At 39.9% G+C, this 26,994-nt stretch overlaps 5 protein-coding genes across 8 annotated transcripts; 3 read left to right on the top strand and 2 right to left on the bottom strand.

Moving 5' to 3' along the window:
* Positions 1-248: 248 nt before the first annotated feature.
* Positions 249-3,717, top strand: LOC104441238 (uncharacterized protein At1g03900). The gene is made up of 8 exons (XM_010054280.3): positions 249-524; positions 1,280-1,311; positions 2,032-2,132; positions 2,222-2,294; positions 2,473-2,504; positions 2,736-2,826; positions 2,982-3,093; positions 3,191-3,717. Exons 1-8 carry the CDS (start codon positions 414-416, stop codon positions 3,500-3,502), a joined length of 864 nt encoding a protein of 287 aa, XP_010052582.2. The 5' UTR covers positions 249-413; the 3' UTR covers positions 3,503-3,717.
* A 2,153-nt stretch (positions 3,718-5,870) lies between these two features.
* LOC104441219 lies at positions 5,871-10,781 on the top strand. Of its 3 annotated transcripts, none has more exons than XM_010054261.3 (6): positions 5,871-6,044; positions 7,899-8,074; positions 8,400-9,135; positions 9,228-9,314; positions 10,076-10,248; positions 10,330-10,781. In XM_010054261.3, the coding sequence occupies exons 2-6, from the start codon at positions 7,988-7,990 to the stop codon at positions 10,525-10,527; spliced, it is 1,281 nt and encodes a 426-aa protein (XP_010052563.2). In that variant the 5' UTR covers positions 5,871-6,044; positions 7,899-7,987; the 3' UTR covers positions 10,528-10,781. The 3 variants fall into 3 exon arrangements, with proteins under 3 accessions (XP_010052563.2, XP_010052570.2, XP_010052554.2); XM_010054268.3 differs by having other exon boundaries at positions 5,884-6,044; positions 7,894-8,074; positions 9,240-9,314; XM_010054252.3 differs by having other exon boundaries at positions 5,886-6,044; positions 7,894-8,074.
* Positions 10,782-11,186: 405 nt separating this feature from the next.
* Positions 11,187-13,600, bottom strand: LOC104441209 (protein trichome birefringence-like 36). 2 transcript variants are annotated; one of them, XM_039313435.1, is made up of 5 exons: positions 13,467-13,600; positions 12,781-13,228; positions 12,379-12,553; positions 12,067-12,251; positions 11,187-11,854 (listed from the first exon to the last, which is right to left on the bottom strand). In XM_039313435.1, exons 2-5 carry the CDS (start codon positions 13,191-13,193, stop codon positions 11,341-11,343), a joined length of 1,287 nt encoding a protein of 428 aa, XP_039169369.1. In that variant the 5' UTR covers positions 13,194-13,228; positions 13,467-13,600; the 3' UTR covers positions 11,187-11,340. The 2 variants fall into 2 exon arrangements, with proteins under 2 accessions (XP_039169369.1, XP_010052546.2); XM_010054244.3 differs by lacking the exon at positions 13,467-13,600 and adding an exon at positions 13,303-13,357.
* Positions 13,601-19,273: 5,673 nt separating this feature from the next.
* Positions 19,274-21,082, bottom strand: LOC104457104 (protein trichome birefringence-like 40). The gene is made up of 5 exons (XM_010072047.1): positions 20,790-21,082; positions 20,458-20,626; positions 20,153-20,331; positions 19,700-19,858; positions 19,274-19,571 (listed from the first exon to the last, which is right to left on the bottom strand). Exons 1-5 carry the CDS (start codon positions 21,080-21,082, stop codon positions 19,274-19,276), a joined length of 1,098 nt encoding a protein of 365 aa, XP_010070349.1.
* A 2,764-nt stretch (positions 21,083-23,846) lies between these two features.
* Positions 23,847-25,284, top strand: LOC104457093 (vignain). The gene is made up of 2 exons (XM_039299005.1): positions 23,847-23,973; positions 24,998-25,284. Exons 1-2 carry the CDS (start codon positions 23,847-23,849, stop codon positions 25,282-25,284), a joined length of 414 nt encoding a protein of 137 aa, XP_039154939.1.
* Positions 25,285-26,994: the final 1,710 nt, after the last annotated feature.

Genomic DNA, 26,994 nt, shown 5'->3' with positions numbered 1-26,994 from the left:
AATTAAATTACTAGTGTGAGAGACTTACCCATGCTTCGGACTCATACATGATTTGCACTTTTATCTCGAGACAAACCACAGATTAGAGGCTTAATCCATCATTCATCATTCATATTATATCAAAGGCTTGCTTCGTCAGCCGTGTAATATTACTGTAGCTTTTAAAATATTTAGGACTTTGCCTTCTGCAATTTTAATTTTCCCAAAAAAGGAAAAAAAAAAAAACAATTGTTTATCCCACGATCTTCAACCAAAAAACAGAAACCCCTAAAAAGAAAATAATACTAGAGCTGCTCACCAATCGCCAACCAAATTCTTGAGCATTTGCGCGTTTCTTCTGGAAATCGGCTGCAACTGGAAGTTAACCTTCCGCACTTCGTCTTCCGATCCGAGCATCATCAATCTCGCTCTCCATGGAAAAGGAGGAGTCGAGATCGAAGGATCAGCAGAGCCCCGAGGACGCCGACGAGGCAGAACCGATCGAGCTGGTCCTGTTCCAAGTCTCCGAGTGTTACGTCTATCTGGTACGCGCTGATCATCGGAAGAAAGGGCATTCCTTTCCCCGTTTAATCTATCAAATTGTGTAAATTGGTTGCTGGGTTGCGCGCCGATTTTCGAACTCTCGTGTTTTTTTGCTCTGACTTTGTGAATTCTCGCCCGTGCTTGAGTTGATCCCGGTGTGAATTGGAGCACTATGCGCTTAGAACTTAGAAGATCAGTATGGAGATGTTATCGATGATTTCGCCATTCGCGATATTTATTATTGTTTTGTTCATGATTGAATCAGTGTTGCGAACATTTAAATTAGCAGATAACCGCGGCGATGTTGTATGAGAACCGCACTTCGAAAATTGTAATAATTGCAAATTTCCCTTTACAGGCAAAGGTTAATTCCATGTCAATCAACCTCAGATCAACTTAAAACACGAGAAGGGGGCCTTTTTTTTTTTTTTTTTTTTTTTCTTTAACTGTGACTTTATTTTTTTGCGCAATCTTGTGTATGGAAGATTTCACTGGATGTTGGGCAGAATTATGGGGCTTTATTGAATGGAGAATTGATTTTATTGGGGAAGACAGAAACTGTGGTTAACACAATGGCCAAATACAGGAACACTTTCTAAAGAATGAAATTCACTGGGATTGTAGTTTCAGATGATAGCAGAGCATTTTTATTTTTTTTTTAATGATTTTTGTGCTTGTAATTATTTTGGAGTTGTTGATTCTGTAAAGGGGCTATTCTTCATGTATGCAGTGCTAAATTTGTGTGCAATTTTTGCAGATACCGCCAAGGAAAAGTGCAGCTTCTTACAGGTGCTTAAACTTGACCGATTGAGGAAAAAATACTGCTGCAGTTTTTATTTTGCAGCACAGGGAAAAGTTGATAGTAAGCCTGCAGTTGCGACCAGAATATTATGTGATCTGAACTGACAAAAGGGTTAATTGTTGGAATCATAATCAGGACTACTCTAGTCAACTTGTCAGTTGCACCGGTGAAGCAATGAAAAATCTATCAAAACCTATCTCTGCAAGTTGCAGCTATCTCGAAGATGGCAGATGCAGAATCCCTACCAACTTAGTGTTAAAGTTTACGGCAGCCATCAAAATTTGTATTAGATATGAATCATGGAAGGATAGGAGCGAATGCTTTGTGGACTTCTAATTGATAACATCATGAGTTTTTTTAACTATGGTAAACTGACCATATTTGGTTGCAAAAGCACAATGGTTGCTGCAACGTGTCTTAGGCAGAAAAGTGAAATCAGGACTTGTTCAATGCAGAAACAATATGGTGTGATTTTTCAGATATTTCCAGAAACAAGAACATGTTGCTGCCACTCATCTCATATGCATGAATGGATGACAACTATTGATAGTTCATGACATTAGGTTTTGAGTTGTTTTTTGCAATATAAGTTTGATAACTATTCCTGTAGAAGATGGTTGGTGTTGTTAGACTTGTTGGCATTGTCGTTTGCTTTATGTCTTCCAACACATCCAAAATGATTAAGCATGCTGCTGAAATTCATCTAGGGCTGATGAATGGGATGTGAACAAGTGGGCTTGGGAGGGAGCATTGAAAGTAATCAGCAAGGGTGAAGAATGCATTATCAAACTCGAAGACAAGATTACTGGTTAGCATAAATGTTGAGCTGCTATTAGATGTGTCCCTTCATGTCTTATATTGGTTTTCTTCTAACTTTGGGTTGTCTATTTATAATAGGTGACTTATATGCTCGGGCATTCTTGAGAAATGGAGAGCCGCATCCAGTGGAAGCTGTAATTGACAGCAGCAGGTTGAACACCCTTTTTGCTATTGACTATACTTGGACATGAATATTAATGGATTGTTACAAGACATGCTGCAGAACAGATAATGTGAAATCTGATTGGTTTGCTGATTTTTCATTAAGGTTCTTTTTCTCTTCAATGTCAATGTTTCATGGGATTTATTTGAACGTTCTTGCTTTGCAGATATTTTGTTCTTCGTATAGAAGAAAATATCGGTAAGTTTGCCATTTGTTGATAAGCATAGTGCATTATTTATTGTTCTAAAGAGTGCAAAGGTTTCTTACTGCTAGTGACAATACATAAGCTCCAAGTTACTTTATGAGCAACTCTGAGGCAAAACAAGGGCTGGTCTTTTATAGACATTGCAATCAGATTGAAGGAGCGTCTGTTCACAACCTTTCGCCCCTTAGACAAACTATGATGCTGATCAGCTTAAAGCTATGCAGGTGGTCGTATGCGGCATGCTTTCATTGGCATTGGCTTTCGAGAAAGAACAGAGGCTTATGATTTCCAAGCAGCCTTGCATGACCACATGAAGTACTTCCCAGATCTCAACTGTCTTTACAAAATCTGAATTTCAAGTCCTTAATATCATATGTTGTCTTTTCTGTAAGATTTGGAAGAATGTTTTGTCTAAAATGATTAATTTTATTGGCCGAATCTTACAAATATGTTTATGCTTATTCATCAAGATATTTGGACAAAAAGAAAACTGCAGAAGAGATGGAACAGCAATACCAGCACAAGTCTTCGGGTGATTTCAGTTTGAAAGAAGGGGAGACTCTTAAACTCCAATTAAAGAACGTAGGATATCTAGCACCTATCCATTGATCCAAAAATTAAACTGAATTGATCTTTGCTCATTCATCAGCTGATAGCATTTGCCCTCTAATCTTGACAGAAAAGCAGCAGTAGTCTCAAGTCGAAACATTTGGAGCAAAGTCTGAACTCTTTGTCTTTGGAGAAGGCCAATAAGGAAGAGCCCGTGGTATGTCTCAAACCACCGCCACCTCCCCCGGCACCCCTTTCACCTGTTACTTCTGGTTGTGAGTCTACAGAAGACGTGCCTCCACATTCATCTTCTCGGCAACTTCCCGAACATAAGGCTCTCAGCTCAAATAAAGAAGAGTTAGGGCAATCAAATTCTAATGATGACCAGAGTGCGCAAGAAGTGCCAGATGATGATTTTGGAGATTTTCAAACAGCAGGGTAAAAACAACTTGAGATGGCATTGTATAGGGGTGTCCCAGTGCACGGGATTACCGTGTTCCAGGGTGTTGTACACTGAATCAACCAGACATCTCATTCCTTTTTCTTCATATAATTTGACCAACGAGAAGGTTTGGAATCTTCAAGTTTATGTTGAGCGTGCTGCAATTTCATTCATTTGGCAAAAATAGTAAAGGTTCTCAGAAGTGCTTTCATCGCCGGAGCTCTCTCTCTCTCTCTCTCTCTCTCTGGTTTTGTCTGTTTTTATGCATCTTTCAATCTTAAAGCGGAAGCATTCTGGTTATGCATGTCACCTTCCCATTTTTCTTATCAAAAGCACATAGAAAGCCACCCACATATGAAGCCTCCTTCATGCCTCTACCATCTCCATATGCACAACGGACTTGAGAAGCTGGCGCAAGTTATTTGTTCGCCATGTTAGCTTGATCCAAGCAAAGGGCGTCTTACTTGACGTACGGTGCATCCACCATATCTATTCCTGCCGCTGTATTACATATTCTCTTTTAGAAAGGAATATCTCTTCTCTGACTTTGGAAGACAATCTTCTCCTTTTCTTATTATTATTATTATTATTATTATTATTATTATTATTATTATTATTGTTTGACCGGCTTATTTGATCGTCACCTTGAAGCAATTCGAAACGCTACACCGGTCCTCCTTTGTCAATGCCACTTTCTTATTGCCCTGTGCCTATCGCGATCGGCCGTTCTGCCGTTCTGGCCATTTTATAGGAGCACTCGATTTGACGTTGACCTTGAGGGATTTGGTATACTTACTCCGTCGCTGCTTCGACAGAAAATGTCTTGTCTTCAATCTCAATTCATTGATCTCCCCGACGTGTCCAAGGCACTGAGGCCACGGGGAAATTGTTGCCATCAATAGCACCGCGACCCTTCTTCAATTAAATTAGTCATGACATTTCTTAGAAACATCAAGTATAGTACGTGCATAATGGTAATACCATACCATCTAAGATGTCTTAATATAGACTTTACGTTTACATCGCTAATTTGGGGAGATCAATTTTGTTCCTGTGCTTATAAAAGGTTTTTAGCTTGTGCAAGTAGGGGGAAACTAAAGCAAATGAAGCTAGAGTTGTAGATAAATGGCTTTTAGTATTTACGATTCGATAAACAAATGTGTCAAGTTTGAATGAAAGTTGGTGTACTTGTCTAACGGAACAGAAAAGCGATTTGCTTTTAAGGATCGAGTAAAATATAACTATTTTATTGGACAATTCTTACACGAACATACTTAATTATAAGGTAGTTGTTGTTAGACTTTTACAAGAATCGCAAAAAGTATGCTTTAAATAAACTTGAGAGCAAAAGTGTACTTTGGTTGCTTGATGAATGAACTTGCATGGGCTCCAGAGATCAAGTTTAGTGTATGATTGAATTTATAAGCTTATCATACCTAAATTTATGATGGGTGCAAAACAATTCATCTGAGTCAATAGCGAGTCACCTCAACCATATGCGTATATCATACTTAATCGATTTGAATACAAAGAAGCAAGTTGTTGTACTACATATATATGAACTCAAAGACTTATTAAGTGGGTGCGAAATTGACTTGACCTATCTCAGATATGTAACTCGATCTTAACTTTGTGTTATCCAAGATTAACTCATCAGATTTCGAGTTGAGTTCATGCTTGAATTAGCGAGTTTCTTATTTTTGAATTTGGTTTATTGAACTAAATGGATTAGAACTCGATGCATTCAATTCACTTGGTAATAGATTACATCAACCGACGCCTATGTAAAAAATTTAAACATCAACATATAAGTTTTTAATGATTTTTCTTTTAAATGTTATAATCTGCACAAACACCGTTACAGATTATTATGCTACTATCGCTATACCCGATATATTTAAATGATTGTTATCGTTGCCATTTATTTTGCAGGTGTCCTCTCTGTATTGGCTCTAGTTTGCCTTCGGCTTTTGCAAATGGCAATACTGGAAAAACAATCTTGTGAAGCTTTGGGCGGTTTCCGAATCCACCGGTTTGGTTTTTTTTTTTTTAAAAAAAAAAAATTATTTCTTAGTTCTAGGTCGAAATAACCTTCCGAGAATCAATTGCCTTTAATTTTTGTTTTACAATCTTAAGAAGGATTTTGTTAATGAGGACACTAAAGATACCGAGAAAAGTCATACGTTTTTTAACTTATGATTTTGGGCATTTGTTAAGGAAATCGCATTAAGATAGAGCCATACGAAAAAGCTCAATTAAGAAAAGTAAGAAAAGGAGATCAAAGCCTAATCACGGATCCTGACCAATGTTTCGTATCACGATGATGCCACGTGTCAGTTAGAAGCCCCCCAAATAAACCTAAGGAACTGTGTCCGCACGCCTCCCTGCGTCCCTCTTCCGCTCGGCGTTTTCCCTTGGGGTCGGGCTTTGGTTGAATGCTTTCGTGTGCTATAAAAGCAAAAACTCAAAGCTGGGTTTTTGCAGCGAAATACCAAATTTCTGGGGCTTCTCGCGTCTGGGTTTTCTTTGTCTCGCGCAGCACGTAAGTCTTTCAATCTTGGGTGATTCGATTTCCATCGCGGCTCGCTGGGCATATGCATGTTTCCTTCCTCTTTTCTCATCTGTCGTCGCGTGTGGATGATCGTGTTGAGGACTTTGTTCTGATGATTGAATTGAAGTCTAGCGGTGGAAGAACCTGTTGTGCAGGGACTTACCCGCTTCGAGAAAACTTCGCTTTTTTGCTTTATTTGGAGCTGGTTGATGGATTGAATTTTACTGATAGGTCTGTCGCTTAGCTTGGTGATGTTATGCGAGACTTGGTTCTGATGCCCCCGGAGAAATTGATTGTTTTTGGTTCGGGTATGGAGGTTTCTGGGATGGAGGTTTCTGGGAGTATTTTTTTTTTTTTTTTCCAATATGACATGTGATAGTTCCTTTTCCGAAGTACCCGATTGTTGAGAACAACTGATTTTGATATACTTCACGGAGCAGTTGTTTTGACACCTCTCCTTTCTTGAATTTTCGTTTATTCTCTAAAAACGCTTATCGCGATTTGTTAATGATTACGGAGGAGCTGTACTAGCTTTGGACTGCTGAAGTTTTGAGTGTATAGCAAGAAAGGGTAGATGAATATGGTGTGTATTTTCATGGCTAACTATTCTGGCAGCCCCTTTTATTTTCGCGACACTTTGCTCATCTGGCGCGCCATTTAATGTAATTTGAGAATTATGCGAACACACAACAGCTTGGATTGTTCAGAAACTCCTATGTATGCTGTAACAACAAATTCTTGTTTGATTTGTTAGAAGCAGCTATAGGGCTTGCACATTAATTTCTCATCCGAAGCTTTGACCCATATTTTCCTTCAAAGGATGTGAGTTTCATATGCATATCTAGATGCTATCGTTGAAACAACAACTTAGTTGAAATTGAAGAATTACAGCTTTCAAATTTAGGTTGATCCACGTAAGTTACATCTTTGACATGGAACTCCTGAAGCATTAAGCCATCTAGAGATATGCCTTCATGATATGCTTATTAATCGCAAATTTAAATGGATGATGAGAATGGGATTCTCAGATCCTCTTTGTTCACTATGCTAAATTCTTATACAGAATTTAAAATAAGAAGAAGGCCTTCTAGCCTGCATTATTTCTTTTATCTTATGGGTAGTCCACGACTTGATGGATCATCTAATTTGCTTAAATATCTGCTTGATAGGATGGCTTTTTGCAGTTTCCGGAACAATGTTTTCTGATAAAATTGATCCTTCATATATAGTTGAGGTTGTTTTAGTGAAAATGCTTAACCCTGATTATTGTCAGTAGAAGTGGAGGATGTGCAAAAATCAAATTGCAGCTGTGGTTAACATGAGTCTGCAAAGAATACTGGGTTTTCATGGACTATCAAGCATCTTAGGGGTGACAATCTAAGATAGTGCCATTCATTATATGTTGAGCAGTGAATATTAATATTCATAACTTCATGTAGTATCCATGTAGTATCCACGTGCTTGGTTACAGGTTTCTGATTTCATATTGTTAAACTTTGGATGAGACTATGACATTTTCTGTTTAAGCTGTTCTTTTTGGATGATTGGTTCGTCAAACATGTGGTGATTGGTTGCTAGTTGCTGGTTGCTAGTTTGGTACATTGCTCATGTTCATGATTACTTTCTCTCAATATGCGTATATCTTCATGGCATCAGCCCTCTGTTGCACTCTTTGATGCCTTTAGGCCCTTAATTTGGATGTTATGGTTATCAAATTGGGTCAATGTTGCATTTGACTTTTCAGTTAAGCAGTTGTGGTTATCAAATTGGGTATATGTTTCATTTGACTTTTCATTTGAGCATTTCTGAATTTTCTCTTATGTCGACAAATTTCATTCAGAGCAGATGCTGAATGAATTATAACTGCCTCAACTTAGAGGAGACTGGGTGAAGTACCTATCTGAACCTCAGGCCAAATCTCTTGCAATAAAACAATGGATGTAAAAGGCATAACATGGGTTGGAAACATATACCAGAAGTTTGAAGCTATGTGCTTGGAGGTGGAAGAAATCATGTACCAGGTACATATTAATTTTTGAGCAAACGTGTGCTTGTTTATGTATTGACCTAGCTATGACCATCATGATCTGTTGAGGGACTGTAAAGAGGAGGGTGGTTACTGGATCCACTTCTGCAATCTCTCATAACTAATTCAGATATCTATCACTGTGATTGACATTCTGAGACCATTTTTAGCTGTTCTTGTTGTTACGTTTATAGGTGTGCCTGATATCTGTCTGTCTCTTCAATGGTTGAATGAACTGTTTTAGTTTCACTCTCTGATCCAGAATCTGTAAATGAACTTCATTTGCTGTTCTATATCCGGTTGATATTTTCTGTGGACAGGACACGGTTAAATTTGTTGAGAATCAAGTCCAGACTGTTGGTGCTAGTGTTAAGAAGTTCTACTCGGAAGTTGTGGAAGATGTGCTTCCTCCGTCATCTGTTGACCCTGACAAAGTGACAGCCCCTGAATTTTCTGTAGTAAAATGCAATGATGTCCAGGTGTCTAAGAAGGCAAAAGTATGTCGGAAAAGAGAACCAGCAAAGGTTATCCATCAACTGAGTGAGGATTCAAAATTACTCGGTGATGTGAAGAAAGATGTCCTACATGCACCATGTTTTCGGGGAACTTCTTGTGCAGATAATACTTGCCAGATGCCTTTTCAGGTTCCTGCCCTGCAAAAGGGTTCTCTTGACCTGCATTCAGGAAGTACTGATAATAAATCTGTGCCTGATTCGGCTGTCACTGTCAATGAGAACTCTGGTGTCAGTCGTATGCCATCTGCTGAGACTTCAACGGTTATTGCTCCGGGTGAGCCAGAGTTTTTAGGTTTCTTGACCGAAAATGATGAATCAGCCCATGATCAAACCACAATTGTGGATTCCACTTCTGTTGAAATTAACAGTGGTGACACCGTGGAAAGTCATATCGATGATACTGAAAGAAGTAGGTGTGCACCAGAATTTTCAGGTAATGACCCTCAATTAAACAAACTCCTATCAGATCAATCTGTGGCAACCCGTGAAAGAGAGACTAAAACTCCCTCGTCTTCTGGTGTTCCATTGGTCGAGTCATATGGTAATTTTTCTTTTCTTTTCCACTTCAATCAAACCAATTATCAGTATAACACATTGGACTTACCTCCCTCCACTGGTGTAATTATGCTTCAGTCAACTTCTCAGATACCGAGGCGGATTCTGTGGAGTCTTATACCATGAGTGAAAATATCTGCAGCAGATACGTGTTCCCTGTTCCAGGTACTAGTTAATGAGTGTAGTTGCATTCAGGACTTCTGCATTACCTATGTTAATGATTGGCACGGATTTCTTGGAGACAGATGCCATGATTAGTGTCAACCCATAGTTCGTTATGCTGACTGGGTTCTAAAGAAACCAGTCTAAGCATTTCCACTAAACCAGATGGACCCTTTTTTCGTTTTGGTCTTTTAAGCTCATTTAATGGCTTTTCACATTGTTCTTTGAGGATTGCTGGTCTCTTGTTCCTTCTCCCATGACTAATATTGGAAGCTCTAGCCATTATGTTGTTGTAACGAAGTCACACATGTTTTGGCCTGATGATTTTCCTTGTAAATTGATCTCGAATGGGCAAGAAAGACGATAAGAAGAAAAGTTATTTACACAAGAAACAAGACTGGTAGCATGAGTGTGTATGTGTGCACTCAACACATAAAACACACGTGTACACACACGTGTGGGGTCATCAAGTCCCAATAGAAAGTCCAGAGATGCTGAGAGAATGTGAGCATGCTTGTGCACACATGTGCATGTGTTTGTGTGCGTGTGTGCGGGTGTATATGTCACTGCCAACTGTGTTCATGCAGCAGCATTCTTTTCCTTAAGAGTAGATGATTTGGAACTACAGTACACAAATTGCCTTAATCTAGATTTACCTGCTCAAAATTAGAGCAGTCCTGATGATCATTTGCTCTGCGTGACTACTTTAAATGGTGCTTAACTGTGTTTTGAGGCAAAAGAATAACAGCAACCGAATATTGTAGGATGTTTGAATGGCTCAAATATGAATACGAGCAAGGGCGATTTTGACACTGAACAAGATGCTTCAACCTTCAATCAAATCAATGAGGCAAAACTTGAGGAATCTTGCATTGTCGTGAATAATGATGAAATTCAATTTGTTGCTAAGAGGGAAGGCAAACACCGATCTTATAAGGTATTCTCTCCATCCGTGTGTAATCTTGTATGACTTAATTCCCTTAGTGCTCGAATCTCCCTTAATGGACATTTCCATCAGAAAAAAGTTCGAGATGCCTTTTCTTCAAAAAAGAAGTCATCAAGGATACTCGAGTATGAGCAACTTGCTCTATGTCATGGAGGTGACGCAGAACCCAGAAAAGATTGCAGAAGAAGGTCCAGGCCAACTCTCAACTTAGAGGGGGAGGAGAAAACACAAGCTCATGATTATTCTGAACCTGAGTGGGAGCTGCTCTAAGCATGTTAATAACCCTGTACATATTAGATATCTATAGGTTCTGCAGCCTCCATTCTTGTTGAAGGCGATCTAAAAATCTCTGATGTCTATATTGGCAGGATAAATCTTCTCCTGCTACGAAATTTAAAGTACTCTACGTGTGTCATAAAGAGGATAATCAACTTGTTATTGTGTTAATCTCTATCATGCCGGGCAAGGCTTTGTTTATGCATATGAGCAATATGGAGATGACCCAACTGATCCCATTCATCCTCTCTTCAGATTTGCTTCATTTATGTACGTTTTATTTTCCTTTTGTCTCTCCTAGAGTGGTAGCCCTGAGAATTTAAGTCGAAGACGCTTTTCTTGTAGAGTGTGTTATTGGTGGGGTCGCGTCTGAGCTGCGCATATGAAGATAGAATGTTCTTCTATGGAGGAGAAGTCCATGTACTTCTCGTGGTGGGTAAACCTGTGTTCCTATTAGTTTGATATTATCTTGTAATGAAGATGGTGCGTGCAAGAGTATTCGTTTTACTTCCTATGCAAAATACATTGGAAGCATCTGCAACAAATCGAAGAGTGTTTGCAAGGCAACGAAGTCAGGTGTCTAAATCACAGCTCGTTCTGGTAGCTATATAATCTATAATGGGCCAATAAGGAAGCTAGAGTAAACTCTGTAATTTTGCTGGGCACAGAGATTTAACATACCTCAAATCTCTTTTTTCTAGCAATGTCAATTGAAACACGTCTTCTAGTTCCTCTTCCTAATGCCTCTACTGTTCTTTGAACAAAATCAAATGGAAAAAAGGAAATAGAACGATTTATCCAAATTACTCATACTGCCAAATGTGAAGAACTAGAGTTGCCTCTGGTGCCGTCTAAAACCAAGGACGCATACAGAAGCCGGTTCCATGTATCAGGCAGCCCAGGGAGACACCAATGGCTGCAATCGGCATGAACTTCCGGATGTCTTTTCTCTTCTGCTGTCAATAACTTTCCTCCCCTGCTTGTGTACACTGTCGGATGAGCATCTCTCCTATACTCTGACAGCTTTGTGATGTTCAGATAAGTTACTGGAAATCTCGTTCTCTCGATGGTTCTCTCTGTGATTTCTTTTATGGTGTGTAGAAATGTTTTTCGGTCCGAATTATCCATGATAGGCTGGGTTTCGTTGTGACACCATTGCTTCCCTTTGTGTTCTGGCGATATACTCCGAAAATAGACTTTTGTTTCTGTCACGTTGACATTCTTATCGATCCAAGCCGCCCAAGTCTTCATTGCTATCTCCAATGCTATCTCCGTCTCCATGTTCTGATATAGCTCCTGCCTGTACTGGACAAAGTTCCAACTGCGGAATAGGAATTCAGGCTCATGTCCAAGCTCTTAAGTAACAATAGGCAGTTAGCTGTGATTAGTCAAGTCGTCAGGATGACCGTTGGTATTAACATATTGTTCAAAGTCTTTTTTAAAGGCCTTATAATATGAAGTGATTCTACTTGTGCATTGAACCCATTACCTTCGTTATATAAAACTGAAAACAAAGTGGAGTTTGAATCGTACGTGTTGAATTTCCCCTGATGCTTCCACCAATGACCGGTGTTGAAGATCATGATATTGGCTCCTTTCCATTTCTTGGCTGAGGCGCAGATCCGGTCAAGATTGAGAACGCTGGTACCATTTGCATGGTCCACGTCTAGTTGAACTAGAAACGGGCTCCAGTAGAATTCAACGGAGCAATTGTAATTCTGCAACATTACCCATCGTTTTGCGTCACTGACAACCGCACAATAATTCTCAAAAACTCAAAACACTGATGGAGGAGAACGATTTGCGAGATATTCACGGTGAGTGTAGATGAACTGTTTCACTGACCTTCGCATGAAAGACTTTATACATGCCACCTTCGACGTCAACATGGGCATCGGACGGGGCAATGGATGAGTAAAGAAGACAAGCAAGTGATTCCCACTGGTTCCTGTTAAGTGAGTCCCCAACTATGATCACTCTCTTCCCTCTTAGACTCTCTAACATGTCTGTTCCGTTGAACCTGAAAAAAGAACATCTCTACTCTTTCACTGAGAGGTCATGGCACAAAATATGCTAATATACTCTCCTAGTCAAAATTCAAAAGTTCAGTCTTGTATGGTAGTCGACATGAAAAGTGCACCATCATTGGTTAAATCCATCACTTGTACCAGCCGAATTCAAACTATTCTGCTACATGTGCTAGAATATTATATCGTGCAAATGAACTTAAAAGATGTCTCGGCTTACCTAGGAATAGCACATCGGTTCGCTTCCCAACTCCATCTCTCGTACTGGGAGTCTGGTCTACCGTTCCTTTGGCAACTCACCTGGTTGCTTAGAAAGGGGCACTGAGCTCCACTATAAAGAGGGCTCGCTTTTGGATCATAAATCCATTTTCCATCAAATATGTCGCATCCTTTTTGCTCCTCCTGTTCCAGCTCTCTGCTTTCCTCGAAGCGGGGTGAACCGGATGATTGATTGGTAAATGATGGAAAGAGGTCTATGGAGGATGTGACCAACGCTTCCAAGCTTTGTGGGCTCAAGAGATCTACGGAGTCGCGGCGCTGCTCGAGGAGAAAAACTAACAAGACCACTCCAAGAAAGCTAGCTACAGTGCAAATTCTCCATCTGCTATTGATATTGGTCGAGGCAATATCCATCTCTAAGCACAAAATGTAAACCCAAAAGCAACTATCTGCAGAGTGAGAACAGAAGTCAGTAGAATCAATGGAAGAATCAAGCTTGGCTTACAAGATGATGGTTCAGTACCACTTGAACCAGTATAAACTGAAGCAGGTACAATTTGGTTTAGCATAATTAATAGTTTCACTTCAGTATTTATAACATTGGTGTTAGTTGGGTGGTAGATATAACGAAAACACTTTGAAGGTCTCATTTTCAACCGCCCATGGAATATTAAACCCATTACTTACCGACTCTTGACCATATTGAACTGGTTCTTTAGCGAAAAGGTGAATAACATGAGGCCATGTCAGACCATATTGCACTTTTGCAGCACAACCTACTGACTGAAAACATGATGTCTGATTTGACCTTATGCATTTTCATTTCTCAAGATAACACTAACCTAGAAATCAGCAACCTTTTCGGTGTCAATAGCATGCGAGTTTCCTCTACAATCAGCAACCTTTTCGGTGACAATAACATGCGAGTTTCCTCTACGTCTGAGTCGACAGCTCCACGCACATGGTTGACTTCGAGCTTAAAATGCCACCGCACAATTTCGTACGGTCTCGCCAAATGCCTATCAACTATGACGTGATAGGATAATTCACATGCTATTCCAATATGAAGTTAGTAAAAGACGCTGATGTTGGTCAGTCAATTAGTGGTGCCGCAGGTCCAATCCCAAACACTAATATATACACAGAGTGAGCTAGGCAAAATAGAACTATGGGATGATGCCGTTTTCTCAACCGCGTAATCCTTGTTAAGAAAGCCCTGGATTTAGATCTTGCCCCAGCAAGAACTACATCTGTTGGGTTAGCCAAGGAGCATGTCATCATCCCTCTCGTGCACAAAGGGAGAGGATGATGGTGGCGAGTAAATGAGCAAAGAGCATTAGGTGTGCAGCCGGTTATTTAATAGAGGCCGACGGGGCCGGTTGTTGATATTGATGCATGCGATGGTGTTACATGTTTGTTGATTGCGACGGAAGTCTCCATTGTCAACTTCCGATCCCACAGGAAGATGGCGAAATGTCCCTTTGATGTTACTAAAACTCTATGGATGGCCTTGTCAATAGATACGAATTTTGAATAATTTATCAAGTAGTTTTTTTAAGACGATATCTTAACTTTATTTATTATTTGAACGAATAACTTGCTGGAGTAGAATATACGATCAGCCCTATATAAGTCTCACTTTTAGATTTGAATTGATTAGTATGGAATCTCTTCATCTTATCACTTATCTCAATGGGCAATTCAAAGTGTTGCTCTGGTGTAACAGCAAATCGCATAAGAAGAGTCCCAACCTCTGTTTTCTTCGAAAAGAATAGGATACCGTGGCGCACTAGCACAAGGGGGGAATGGGGTAGGGGCGAGAGACACATCAAACTCGGTCATAGCCAGAAAAAAGTACGTAAATGGACAAAAGATCGTAGCAGCTGCATCGCCAAGGTTCTGAGTTTCGACTAGGGAAAAAGAGAAAGATGTGTACTTGTGAAGAAATAAGTGCAGTGACAAAAAATTGATTGGTGTTTGCAGAAACTGGATTTTTTTGGTGGCAAATAAACTAGCCCGGGAAGTGGAAGAAGCTCTGGTTGTCCTGCGTGGGTCCGGCCTTTACCAGCATTTGGCGGCGCATCCTCCGCACGGTTTCTGATTATTCCGAGCTGTGAGTACCCTTTTTTCCTCCAGAGTATTCAGTACTAAGACTTCGTGCATCCTGATCATATCAATGACCTCGTTCAGATTATTCCGAGCCGCAGTTACGGTTGCTTCAGAGTACTGGCGTTCGAATTGGCTGAAGACATTAAAGAAAGTACATGAGAGCCCAAAAAAAGAAACAAAACCGCCAAAGAAATTGTAATACTCACGCGGCAGACTGTTTAAATCAGAATCTAAAATTCTCCTCAAAATCATTGAAGGATACCACCCACCTGGGTGGCGTTGCTGGCTTTGGGCCCTCTCCCCTCGTGAAGGGGAGGGTTCAAATCCCCAGTGCGTCCGCAGGTGATTTAATCGCCGGCGTGAGTGTGGTGGTCGAACTTTGCGTTAGCCCCCAGTTCTTCCCGCCGGCTGCGGCTTTCGGGGTTTCCTCACAAAAAAAAAAAAAAAAAAAAATCATCGAAGGATTGTCGGAGGCTTGTGGCTAGTCCTGGATCCATGGGATGGTCAAGGAGATGAGTGCGGGATCGAAGAGCACCTAGATTTATACAAATCAAAAAACACATCCATATATATATGATAGTATATATTACATAATTTTTTACAAATGACCATGAAGATAACATATCAACTAGAGTATCGATGAGTTAATCATTTTAATTTTAATTTTTTTTTTGATTTGTTTCTATTGTAGTGTTAACAGACAACAAGCAACAAGCAAGAACATCAAAACCTTCAAATCCTCCTCTCCTCTCTCCTCACCTCATCGAGTAAAAGGACACTAGAAAAACGCTCTCGACTCACAACTTGCTTATCTAGTCAGGAAGCTACAAATCATCACTCACGCATCACATTGTACAACTAGAAAAATTGTCCAAAAACTCCTAAATCCTAAATTTATTATACTTTTCTCAATTCAATCATCAACCTTTCAATTTTATCAATTAAGTTGTAAATATTTTTTTTTATTTTGCCAGCTGAGTCCATCTGAGTAATTTTGGTTGGAAATTACTGACGTGGATATCAGCCGTCTTATGTGGCACGATCGACATTAACGTCTATAATTTGTAATGATATTTTAACATTTTTTTTCAATTTTTTTATTAGCTATTTATATTTTTCTTTTCTTTCTTTTTTTTTTTTTTTACTCTTTTTTATTTTTTGGTTTGAAGTTGGGCCGTCGACCAGTAAAATCTAGTTGCCCAACTTTCCATCATAGAGTCAAATAAGTCATTTAGTATTATTCACAAATTTCATAATTACACTATTGCCCAGATTTTAGAATATTTGTTCATTTCAATTATATCTTAAATCAACAGTTTTACCTTTATGGTGTGTATAAATATTACTATAATTTCATTTAAGTATATTTTAACATATAGTCTCTAAAATAGTAAAAATATAACCTCGGTCGGAGTTATATTACTTTCATATTCCTTTTTAATCCTAAAATAAGCTTTTCATAAGAATATTTAATAATGATATTAATTGAACTATAGATTTCTTGTATCTATATTAATCTAAATCTTGTTCCTAACATCTTGTTCCTAACCTGTTAGATAGATAAGATTTTTAATTTTTTGCGTTTTGCATTTTCTTAATTAAATTTTGTCAAATCTATAAATTACCAAAATTAAAATAACAGGAACATCAACTTGATACAATTCTAATGAGAGTATAGAAAGATAGCCATACTCTTTGTCAATCTAGAAAATGGATTAAAATTTAGAAAAAAAATATTCTAAGATTTGGGCGATAGCATGTAATTATGAAAACTTTTGACTTTGTCATGAAAAGTCGAGGGATTAGGTTAAACAAACAGACATCTTATGGACTAGATCGAATATTTATGAATAGTTCAATGGTGTCGTTATTTCAAAGAGAAAATATGATTTTAGAGCCATTTCCCTGCAATGGGCTTGAATTCGATTCTCATGTACAGGTCCGAACCCAAAAATGAAAGGTGAAAAAAAAAGTCCTACCGGAACCCAATCCTTAAGTTTTTTTTTTTTTTTTTTTTTTTAAGGAATTGAGAACCAACTTGATTCTATTTGCCCAAGAATCAGCCCAAAACCAGCCCAGAACTGGACCAATTATTAATTTGACTGGCCCTTGCAAAGCTAACAGGGAGCTCGTCAAATTAAGGGACCAATCGTGCAGGCCCATAAGTACCGAGACTTTGTTCTTCGCGACTCCTCCTTTTCTTTCATTTCAAAAGCAAATCTGAAACCTTCATCTACAACTCCAATTACGGGGCCAGTCCATTGACGTCGGGTGCAATTCGCATGAAAAATGATGGATTGCCCATCCCATAACGGCACCCACTTCTTCAGCAGACCCCCAAAAAAAGAAAAAAGCATTCACCCATGAAAACACTATTTGCGATCTCCAAAAGAAATTACCGCGTGATTAGTATAACTATTGTATGGCACTCAAACAATTAAGTATCTTAACTTTTAGCTATTCAAACAATTGCTTGAGTCGAGCGATATTTGAAAATCTGAGAACTCATTATGCGATTAAAAATGGAGGACTCAATGAGAGATATATTTTTTCCCCTTTTTTTTCAGGGCAAAACAAATATGCCCCCACATTCCCATAAAAAGGGGCAAAAATTCCGCAGGAATTATGGGTTGCATGTGGGAGTCGTGGACAAAGAGGGATTGTGATGCATCTCTTTTGGGGATGTTAATGATGTTGCCCTCGCGGACCGAAGTGGACCTAACTACATGCCAAATCCCCCATTTTCGAATGCTGCTCGGTTAGCCAAGGAGCATGTCATAGTCCCTTTGGGTCGAAGGCAGAGGACGACGGTGACAAGTAGATGAGCATGGAGCATTAGTTGAGCAAACCTGTTATTGAATAGAAGTCGAAGGGCCGGTGTTGATATTGATGCATGCACTATATGGTGTCGCATCTTTATTGATTGTGACGAAAGTCTCATGTCCATTTTGATCCTCGAAAATGGTTGCTCTCAAAATAGCAAAAGACTAGTTGCGACTTATGACCCCATAACAAGCTGGTAAATTTATAATCACTACAGAAAAAACACCTTAAGGCGATAGAAATTTTTGCCACAGGCCTTAGGTTACTCGGGACAACAAATTGTGAAGATAGTCACACGCATTAAGATCAACCAAAGACAACAAATTTTTTAGCTTATTGCCTCAATTCATACTATAAGGCGACAAATTTAGAATTTTGTTGCCTAAATTAAAACTTAATCGACAGAATTTGTTCTTTGGGGGCAATGGGAGGCTTGCCTTGACTTTTGAGCATTTTCATAGCTCAACTTTTACGAAAGGCCCTTAAGATCGTGATACCAAACAGCAATCTTAGGCTCAAGGGCCTCTCAAGACCCAAAGTTGATTGGAAATACCACGTCCAACACACTCAAAATCATGTTTACGTTGTATTAGGTTTAGGTCCAAGAGAAAAATTCCCACTCTGTTGCCATTGAGTAGCGAAAATTTTGAACCTATACCAATAAAATTGGTTTTCTTCACCTCAAGGTAGACCTAAAGGGACCATATCACTTTTTTCGTGACCCTTGGGTTTGAGCTAAGGCGACACGCCTTGGGTTTGATTTCGTCCATCATCTTGATTCGTCTATGCTTGCTCGCCCACGTGCCCTCCACAAATCACAGTACATTCCTAATGAAATCACAGTCAAGACATTGATCTAAGGATGACAAATATATCTAAGTAGAATGAAAGAGGCACGTCTCGCCGTGAATGTTTCTTGTGTCACGCAGAATAAACATGCATCATCGCAGCAAGATCTTGATTTTCATTTTGAAAGTCAGGTTTCAGCGATTTTGACCACGCTTCTACAAATCTAAACATGTATGAACTCATTTAAAATCACGAATAATAATCAAAGCTCACTATGACCTATTGAAAATGGGGAAAGTCAGTTACTTGGGTCGGTTACGGAATTAAAGAATTCATCTACATTAACTACGGCTCGATGAAGCGAAAACAACAATCCAGAAGAACCTGAAGTCTAATGAGGGATTATTTCTATGCATATCATGCCACTAGAGATGTCATTCATCATGGTTGAGTACAAGTGTAATTAGCCAGAGCCAATAAATTTTCACAGACCTAAGGGAATTTAGAGAATCTTATCCTGAAGACGTGTGTTAGCCGATTTTAATTTTAATAAAGAACCTAATCTTGACCTGAAACATGAAGCCATCAATAAGTGAATGAATCTTTGAGAGTTCATATGATTACTTTAACAAAATTAAAGTTTTAAGCTCCGTTTCTTCATTGTTGAACTTACAAATTTATCAATCACCACGCCTTGAAACAAGTCAATTGCGGTCTAAAATCTCACTAAGATCGAAATAGAATAGTTGGATTGACCGCATATTACTAGAGTTTCAGCTAAACAGAACTGCATAGAAGAGCTCGTTCCAGGTGTCAGGCAACCCTGGGAGGCACCAGTGGGTGCAATCCACGCCCTTGCCCCTGCGCGTTCCACTGTACAGCGACGGGTGCCCGTCCTTCCGATGCTGCGAGAGTGTTGTGATGTCGAGCAGATAGACTGGCTTCTTGATCCCGCTCAGAACTTTGTTCACGATGGCCCAAGACTCCGGAAGCCCGGCGGGGTACTTGGTACCAAGGTACGGCTGCGTTTGGCCGGAGCAAGTCTGTGACGGTTCATTCCAGTCTTTCCCACTAATGGCACAGAAAAAAGAACTAGCGTTGAATTTGTCTCAATGTACAAAATTTTGACCTAGGCAAGAACCAACTCAAGACATATAACACCAATTCAGACATAACAAAGAAGATGGTACCATGCTTACTTATAGTGGTCTGGGGAAATTCCTTGGAAGAAGACTTGTGTTCTCAAAGGATCAACATTAGCGTCCACCCATCGAGCCCAAGTGGTCAATCCTTTATGATATGCCTCCAGTCGATTCATGTTCTTGTACAATTTGTCGCCTTGTTGAATGTAATCCCAACTGCATGGTCATGTATTAAAATTTTGTTTTACGCCAATGTAAATATACGATGATATCCTACATAGGAATATGAACCGTGACCGCGTTAATCAATCCTATCATCACCAGAAAAGGGAAAATATAAGCTCGATATGTCACAATTTATTCGGATCATATAAGCAATGCTAAATTGCTAAATTTGTTCTTTTACGCTGCAGAAATAGTGAATCTGAATATGGAAGAGATCAGAAATAATGTGATTGAGAAAAGGGGTCTTCTGTCAAAGAATTTAAATCAAAACAAGATGGATCTCACATCTGAGCGCTTCCATTGTAGGGCCACCAGTGCCAGGAGTTGAAGATCAATATGTCCATCCCTCGCCACGCATTGCCACCTTTGATCGAGTCAAGCTTCAGGACCCGTCCCGCTTGCTCTTGCACGACATCCACAAGGAATCGCGACCAGTACAGAGATATTTCCACACCATAATCCTGCTCGCAAGATGCAGTTTTGAATATATTTTCATACATGATATGATCTACTGATTTAATAAGGTGAGGCAAATTATATCTCTGTCCTCTTCAATGGAAATGGTGGGTGTGTATTGGGGGACAAACCACATATGTGATCGTAGAAAGGTTTCCTCTCGTGGTGGATGAAGTCTTGGCATTGGGCAACTGGGCATGAATCAAACAAGACAGAGACTCCCAAATGTTCACGCTCAGCGAGTCACCCACAAACAAAATCTTCTTCCCCCTCCATCCGTTCAAGAGATTCACTGCATTGAACCTGCACAAGAATCGTGGCATTTACATTTACAGTCACACCCGCAATCCTTTTCATCAGTAATATAGAAAAAGGCTCGAAGGACACATTTTTGTGCACTACAAGGAACGACACTTTTATAGAGAGAGAGAGAGAGAGAGAGAGAGTTAAAATTAAAAGCTTGGACCTTGGCAAGTTGCAAGAGGAGGGCTGCCATCTGTACTTGAGATACTCTCTATCAGGCCTCCCGTACTTGATGCAGTCATTTTGTGGATTTATGTAGGGACAGCTTGAGGAGTCATAGAGAGGGTATGAAGCATCATACACCCATTTACCTTGGAAGAAATTGCAGCCTCCAGCAAGTAGTTTTCTCCCACTGAAGTTGGCGATGAGACTGTGGCCAGTAAGACTCGGGAAATGTTCTGCTTTTGCATGGTAAAGGAAAAAACAGAGGAAAATGGCTCTGAACAGGAAAGCCATCTAAGGTTTATTTGAAAAACAACCCTTGATCTTTAAAAAAAAAGATCAAGGAATGTCAAGAAAAGTCTGGCCTCAAACAAGTGCTTATATAAGGCTCGGGTGTGTGTCTGTGTGTCTGTGGGGGTGTTTATACATGGTTTGTGTAACAGGAGGATTAATATTAGTCGTAACGTCTGATGAAATGAATGGTTTTTTTTTTTCCTTTTCCTTTTTCTTATTGAAATCTTTGGATGGGATCCTTTCAATATTAGGCATGTGTTTTTAATGGCATGTGTGACGGGAGGTTTAATATTAGTAGTTATGTAATGATTTTTTTCCCTTTTTTCTTGAAATCTTTGGATGGACCCTTTCAATATTAGGCACGTCGGTTTGGATCCAATCTCTTGTTTATGGGAAACTATGTCGGTAATCATGATGGTTTTGATTCTAAAATATCGAAGATACTTCGCCACCTAGGAGAGAGATCTAATAATCAAGAAATGCCCCATTCGAGGGAAAATGACCAAAAATGGGCTTTATTACATCAAGCCCTCTACTAGTTAGAAAAAAAAAAAAAATTAACTCACTAACAAGCAAGCCCGGTCCAAGTATATCTATACCATTAGATCAAAAAAAAAAAAAAAAAGTCTATCTATACCAAGCCGAACCCAAAATTTCTATAAAATGAATTCAGGCCCTAACCCAGCTTCTAATGCGACCAAATTTAGCCCAAGGTCCATAAACTAAGCTAAACCCACCTAAGCCCAGTATCCCTTCATGGACGGAACGAAACCCGGCCGAACTCCATCTTCGGACTTCATATCCGACCACCACCTACGACCACCGCGGAACCAACAGGCAACATCCATTCAAAGTTCACGTTCGCAGCCATACAGAAACCGAGGCGACAATGACCATACAAGATATGATAAACAAACCATCGTGGGCAAATGTGGAGTTTAACATCCTGGCAAAAGATTTATCACCATCACCTCGGACATCTCTCATCAGCAATTACCTTTAATTGTCACGGAGACATGCCAAAACGCAAAGCAAGACACTGCCGAGGAAGAGGTGGGCAGATTTGATGGTAATAGCAAATGCATAAGAAAGTGGGTAGTCTATATTACAGCATTCTCGGCTCGCGCAGAATCATGAGCTATTCAGCAATCACGTCGATGCTGCATTTCTTCAAACAGCTTAGGTGCGTTTTGGCTCGAGATGGGAGAACATGTTGACAGACTCAGCTCTAGAGAGAGGCGCAGCTTAGGGTTGAACTGGACTGAGCTCTATCCGGCCGGGCCTAATGGGCCTAGTTAATCCCAGTCCGATTGGATTGACTGAGTCTTTGCTATCTTTCATAAATAACAAAACTTATCAAGATAACAATCGGGATAATTCAAGTGTCGACACTGCTTCACAATTCCTTACTATCTCCCCAAATATCTATGGGGGTCAATCAGTTAGTGGTACTACATATTCAATCCCAATGATCACATTCACACGGAGCAAGCTAGGCAAAATAGAACTATGTGATCGCATCAATTTCTCAATCGCGTAATCCTTGCTAAGAAAGCCCCGGATTTAGATCTCACCCGGCAAGAACTAGCCAAGATTTTGGCATGTCATTGTCCCTTTTGTGAACAAAGGTGAAGGAAATCAATGCAAGTAGATGAGCAACAAGCATTAGTCGTGCAAACTTGTTATTGATTTGAGGTCAATCAGTCAGTTGTCGATATTGATGCACGCACTATATGGTGTTGCATTTTTGTTATTTTTTCATTAATTCAAGTTTAGAGATAATATTGAACATTTTCATATAATCTAGAGAATAAATTGAACATGTACTAAATGTTCAAGAACCACATTAAACAAATTAAAAGTTCATAGATGATATTGTACATTGAGCTAAAATTTAGGGATTGCATTGACCAATTCAAAAATTTATGGACCAATTTACTAAGGTTTAAGGACCTTTTGTATAATTTTCCCAAAAAAAGGGGGGAAATGAAAAAATCCAATAAAAATCGAAAAATATCAAGATATTATTAAAAGCTTTTCATGGTAATGCCAATCGCACTATGTAGGATGGCCGAATTTACATTATCAATTTCTGATCAAAAGTGGCTGGATGGACTTAATTGGCAAAAAGTAAAAAGTTTTAGGATTTAATTGAAAATTTTGAAAAATGTATAACCGAATTAGTATAAGTGGGATAAGTTTATGACTTTTGGATAATTTTCTCCACATAAATGCCAAGAATCGATCTTCGTGTGTACTTGTGCGGCATAACGTAAACCATCCAAAATCGCCTGCCAGCAGCAATTGTCGTCTCTTTCTGTGCTTCTATGGCGACGGCAACGATCGAAACAACAGAGACCATCCAAAGCACAAGCCAACACACACCAAACTTCAAAACACGAGTCTCATTCTCACTTCCCGCGTGTAGATCCCAAAGATTCCATCCTCTTCTTCTATCAGTCCATATCGTCGTAGCAAGCGCACCACCTTGCACGGAGCAGAGCACAACCCCTTAACTTAATGTTTTCCACGCGTCGATGTCATTCGGAGACTCCCCGGCACTTCGACTGCCGCGGACGCGACTTCCCTCGGCTCTGCCATGCAAAACCCCCTACCGAACATCTTGGGTTCATCATCGAAACATCATATAATCAACTCCGCATTTTTGATATGGCTTCTTTGGCCATGATTCGAAGTCTCTTCTTCTTCACCCTCGCTCTTTTTTGCTTGCGGAGTTTACTCGCGCAAGCTACAAGAGCTGTCCATGGAGGAAAGGCACGAGCAGTGGATGGCTAAGTACGGGAAGGTTTATAGGAACGCGCCCGAGAAGGAGATGCGGCTGCAGATCTTTACGGACGATGTGGAGTTCGTAGACGCCTTCAATGCAGGCGGTGATAACCTACAAGCTAAGTGCCAACGCATTCGCCGACATGACCAACAGCGAGTTTAAGACCTCTAGGACTGGGTATTAGAGGGCCAGTCCTGGACAAAGAAACTAATTTTCTGCAAAACAAAATGAGCCTTGGAATGATCCAACTCTTCTGACATGTTTAATTGTGCATGCTTAATTAAATAGGAAGTTGCTGGGCTTTTTCTCAATCGTGGCGGCCACCGAGGGCATCAACCAACTAAAAACGGGCGAGTTAGGACACGTTTGTTTATGTTTCCGTTCAAAAATTGTTCCGGGGAACATAAATAGAAAAAAACTATTTCTGTTCCGGGGAACAATTTTTTACCAGAAAGACGCATTTGGTAAACTTGTTCCGGGAATAAAAAATAAATAGAAACACGTTTGGTAAATTTATATTCTTTTTTTTTATTTCTTTTAATTTTTTAATTTTTAATTTTCTTTTCTCTTTTTTTCTTCTTTTGGCCGGTCGCCGGCCTCGGCCATGGCCGGCGACCGGCCGACGAGAGCCGGCGGCCTCACCCAGCCAAGGTGAGGCTGAGCCTCGCCAGGGGCCGGCGACACTTGGCCTCGCCGGGGGCCGGCGACCCTCCGGCGAGGTTGCCGACCCTCGTCGGTTGGTCGCCGGCCATGGCCGAGGCCGACCGGCCAAAGAAAAGGAAGAAAAAAAGAAGAAAAAAAGAGAAGAAAAGAGATGAGAGAAACAACTTTTATCTTTTCCAAAAATGTTTCTAGAACAAAAAAAAAAAAATTTGTTTCTTATTTCTATTCTAATTTTGTCCCCAACAAAAAAAAATAGGTTTTGAACAAAAACGCAAACAAACACGTTTATTCTTTTTTTTGTTTCTGGAAATAAAAAAATAAAAAATCTGTTCATGAACAAAAAAAATAAACACAAACATGCAGGCCCCTAATCTAACTCGTAGGTTGCGACGTCAATGGCGAGGATCAAGGTTGCGAAGGTGGTCTCATGGAGGATGGTTTCTAATTCATTATAAACAACGGAGGCCTCGCTACCGAGGCTAATTATCCCTACGACGGGACCGACGGAACTTGTAAGACCACAAAAGAAGCCTCCCACGCGGCTAAAATCACGGACTACGAAGTCGTGCCTGCCAACGATGAGGCCACGCTTTTGAAGGCCGTGGCAAATCGACCGGCGTCAGCGTCCATTGATGCCGGAGGGCGTAATTTCCAGTTCCATTCCACCGGCATCTTGACGGGAGACTGCGGGACCTATTTAGGTCACGGTGTTACAGCGGCCGGCTATGGTAACACCGCGGATGGCACTTAACTCTTGGGGAATGAGTTGGGGGGAGGGATGGTACATAAGAATGCAGAGAGACATTGATTCCAAAGAAGGCTTATGTGGAATCGCAATGGATTCATCCTAGCCGACTTGTTTGGATTAGTGATTGGTGAAGTTGGATGAATTGTGCTTGTGCATCTATTCGAGGTTCGCGTGTTTTCGCTTTCCGGATTTACCCTACGTGTAAATACGCTTGCTCCCTAAGATTGTAAGGCTCAAGCCGGTGTTGTACCATATGGGCCGAGGCCCATATTCCATTGTGTTCCAAGGCGATGATGAACCCAAGCTGTTCGGTAGAGGCCATCTTGAGAAAATTTGAAATACATGGTGTGAATGAATTTGTGCTTCGAATAAAGACCCTTGCACAGAAAAATACGCGAGGGTAGTCATTTTCACAGTCTAATTCTCATGTAGTTTGGAGCTAGAATCAATCAAATTATGAATCTAATTACGTTCTTCGTAAAGCTACAAGTTTTGGTGTGAAACGTGCTAAACTTTTACTACACGTCTTGAATCAAATACCTTGAAAGTACGTTGCTATACTAAATGATATGTATACTTGTAGCGGCCACTTCAATTAAGTATTATTTACAAGACAATTGAAGCGACTTACATGATTGTTGATCAAGTCGTCATCATCTGCATCATGACACTATATAACACAATGCATTGTCTAACCTAACCCTTTATTTAATTAGCAAATCAAAATTTGCATTGATTTATTAGGTCCATAATACTCTAGTTAGTATTTCTTTCTTCTTTACTAAATTTTTGCTCTCCCGTAAAGCTTTAAAAAGCTCATTACTTTCTTTCTGGGTTTTCGTGGGGTAGAAGTTATTCATGATTGGTACAAATTAAAAGTAAAGGTTTTACAACTTTGATACGTGATCAGGTTAAATTGAGCCTCAGAAGTCAAAGCCCCATAAAGCATAGGCTATGAGCTAAAGGATTCATTCTTAAATTCAGAGCGGCGAGAAAAACTACAAAATTGACATCATTAATGTGACTCGCCCTTAAAATTAGTAAACGCAAGCGAATTGACTTCTGCACATATACTGTGATTGCCATGGTCTATGTAGTGTAAGCTGCATAGAATCTAAATGCACTATCTAGCTATGAGATGACCAACTGACCGCTAAGAATAAATACTTGCAGGCGTTGCCTCCATGACCATATGCTTCACTTAATGAATTTCAGGCGCACCATGTTTGCGCCGTGTCATTACACTAAATATAGATTATATCGTCCTTCAAAGTTCAAGAGCAAATCGGCACTCACACTATTCTAAAAACACTATTGGGTGCGGAAAATGTGCAATCACCGGACTTTGCTGATTAATAGCCGCTCAGTTTCAATAGTTCTAGCCTCATCGTCCCGAGTTCAGTGTAGCTTCGCATGTATAAAATCCCCCAACTGATCCATAATCAAATCTGATCACCGAACCCATGAATGGCTTTTGCCTTTCATAACGACGGAGTTAGGTAAATTCAGCCAATTATGCACATCACGAGTGGCCGCCACACTATGCGTATGATTGAGACTTTAGGAATGGGGACAAAGCTACATGTATTGATTAATTCGAAGGAGATTACGCTAAGACGATACGATATAGGAGAGGGAGTTCCTTATTTGACAAGCAACTTTCGAGTTTCTAGGGCAAGAACTTCCATTTTTCTGGTCCATACACATGATGCA

Source organism: Eucalyptus grandis, chromosome 1 (genome assembly GCF_016545825.1).
Source record: "Eucalyptus grandis isolate ANBG69807.140 chromosome 1, ASM1654582v1, whole genome shotgun sequence".
In the NCBI taxonomy this organism is placed as follows: domain Eukaryota; kingdom Viridiplantae; phylum Streptophyta; class Magnoliopsida; order Myrtales; family Myrtaceae; genus Eucalyptus; species Eucalyptus grandis.
The sequence above is the reverse complement of the archived record's forward strand: the minus strand, read 5'-3'. Positions and strand labels throughout refer to the sequence as shown.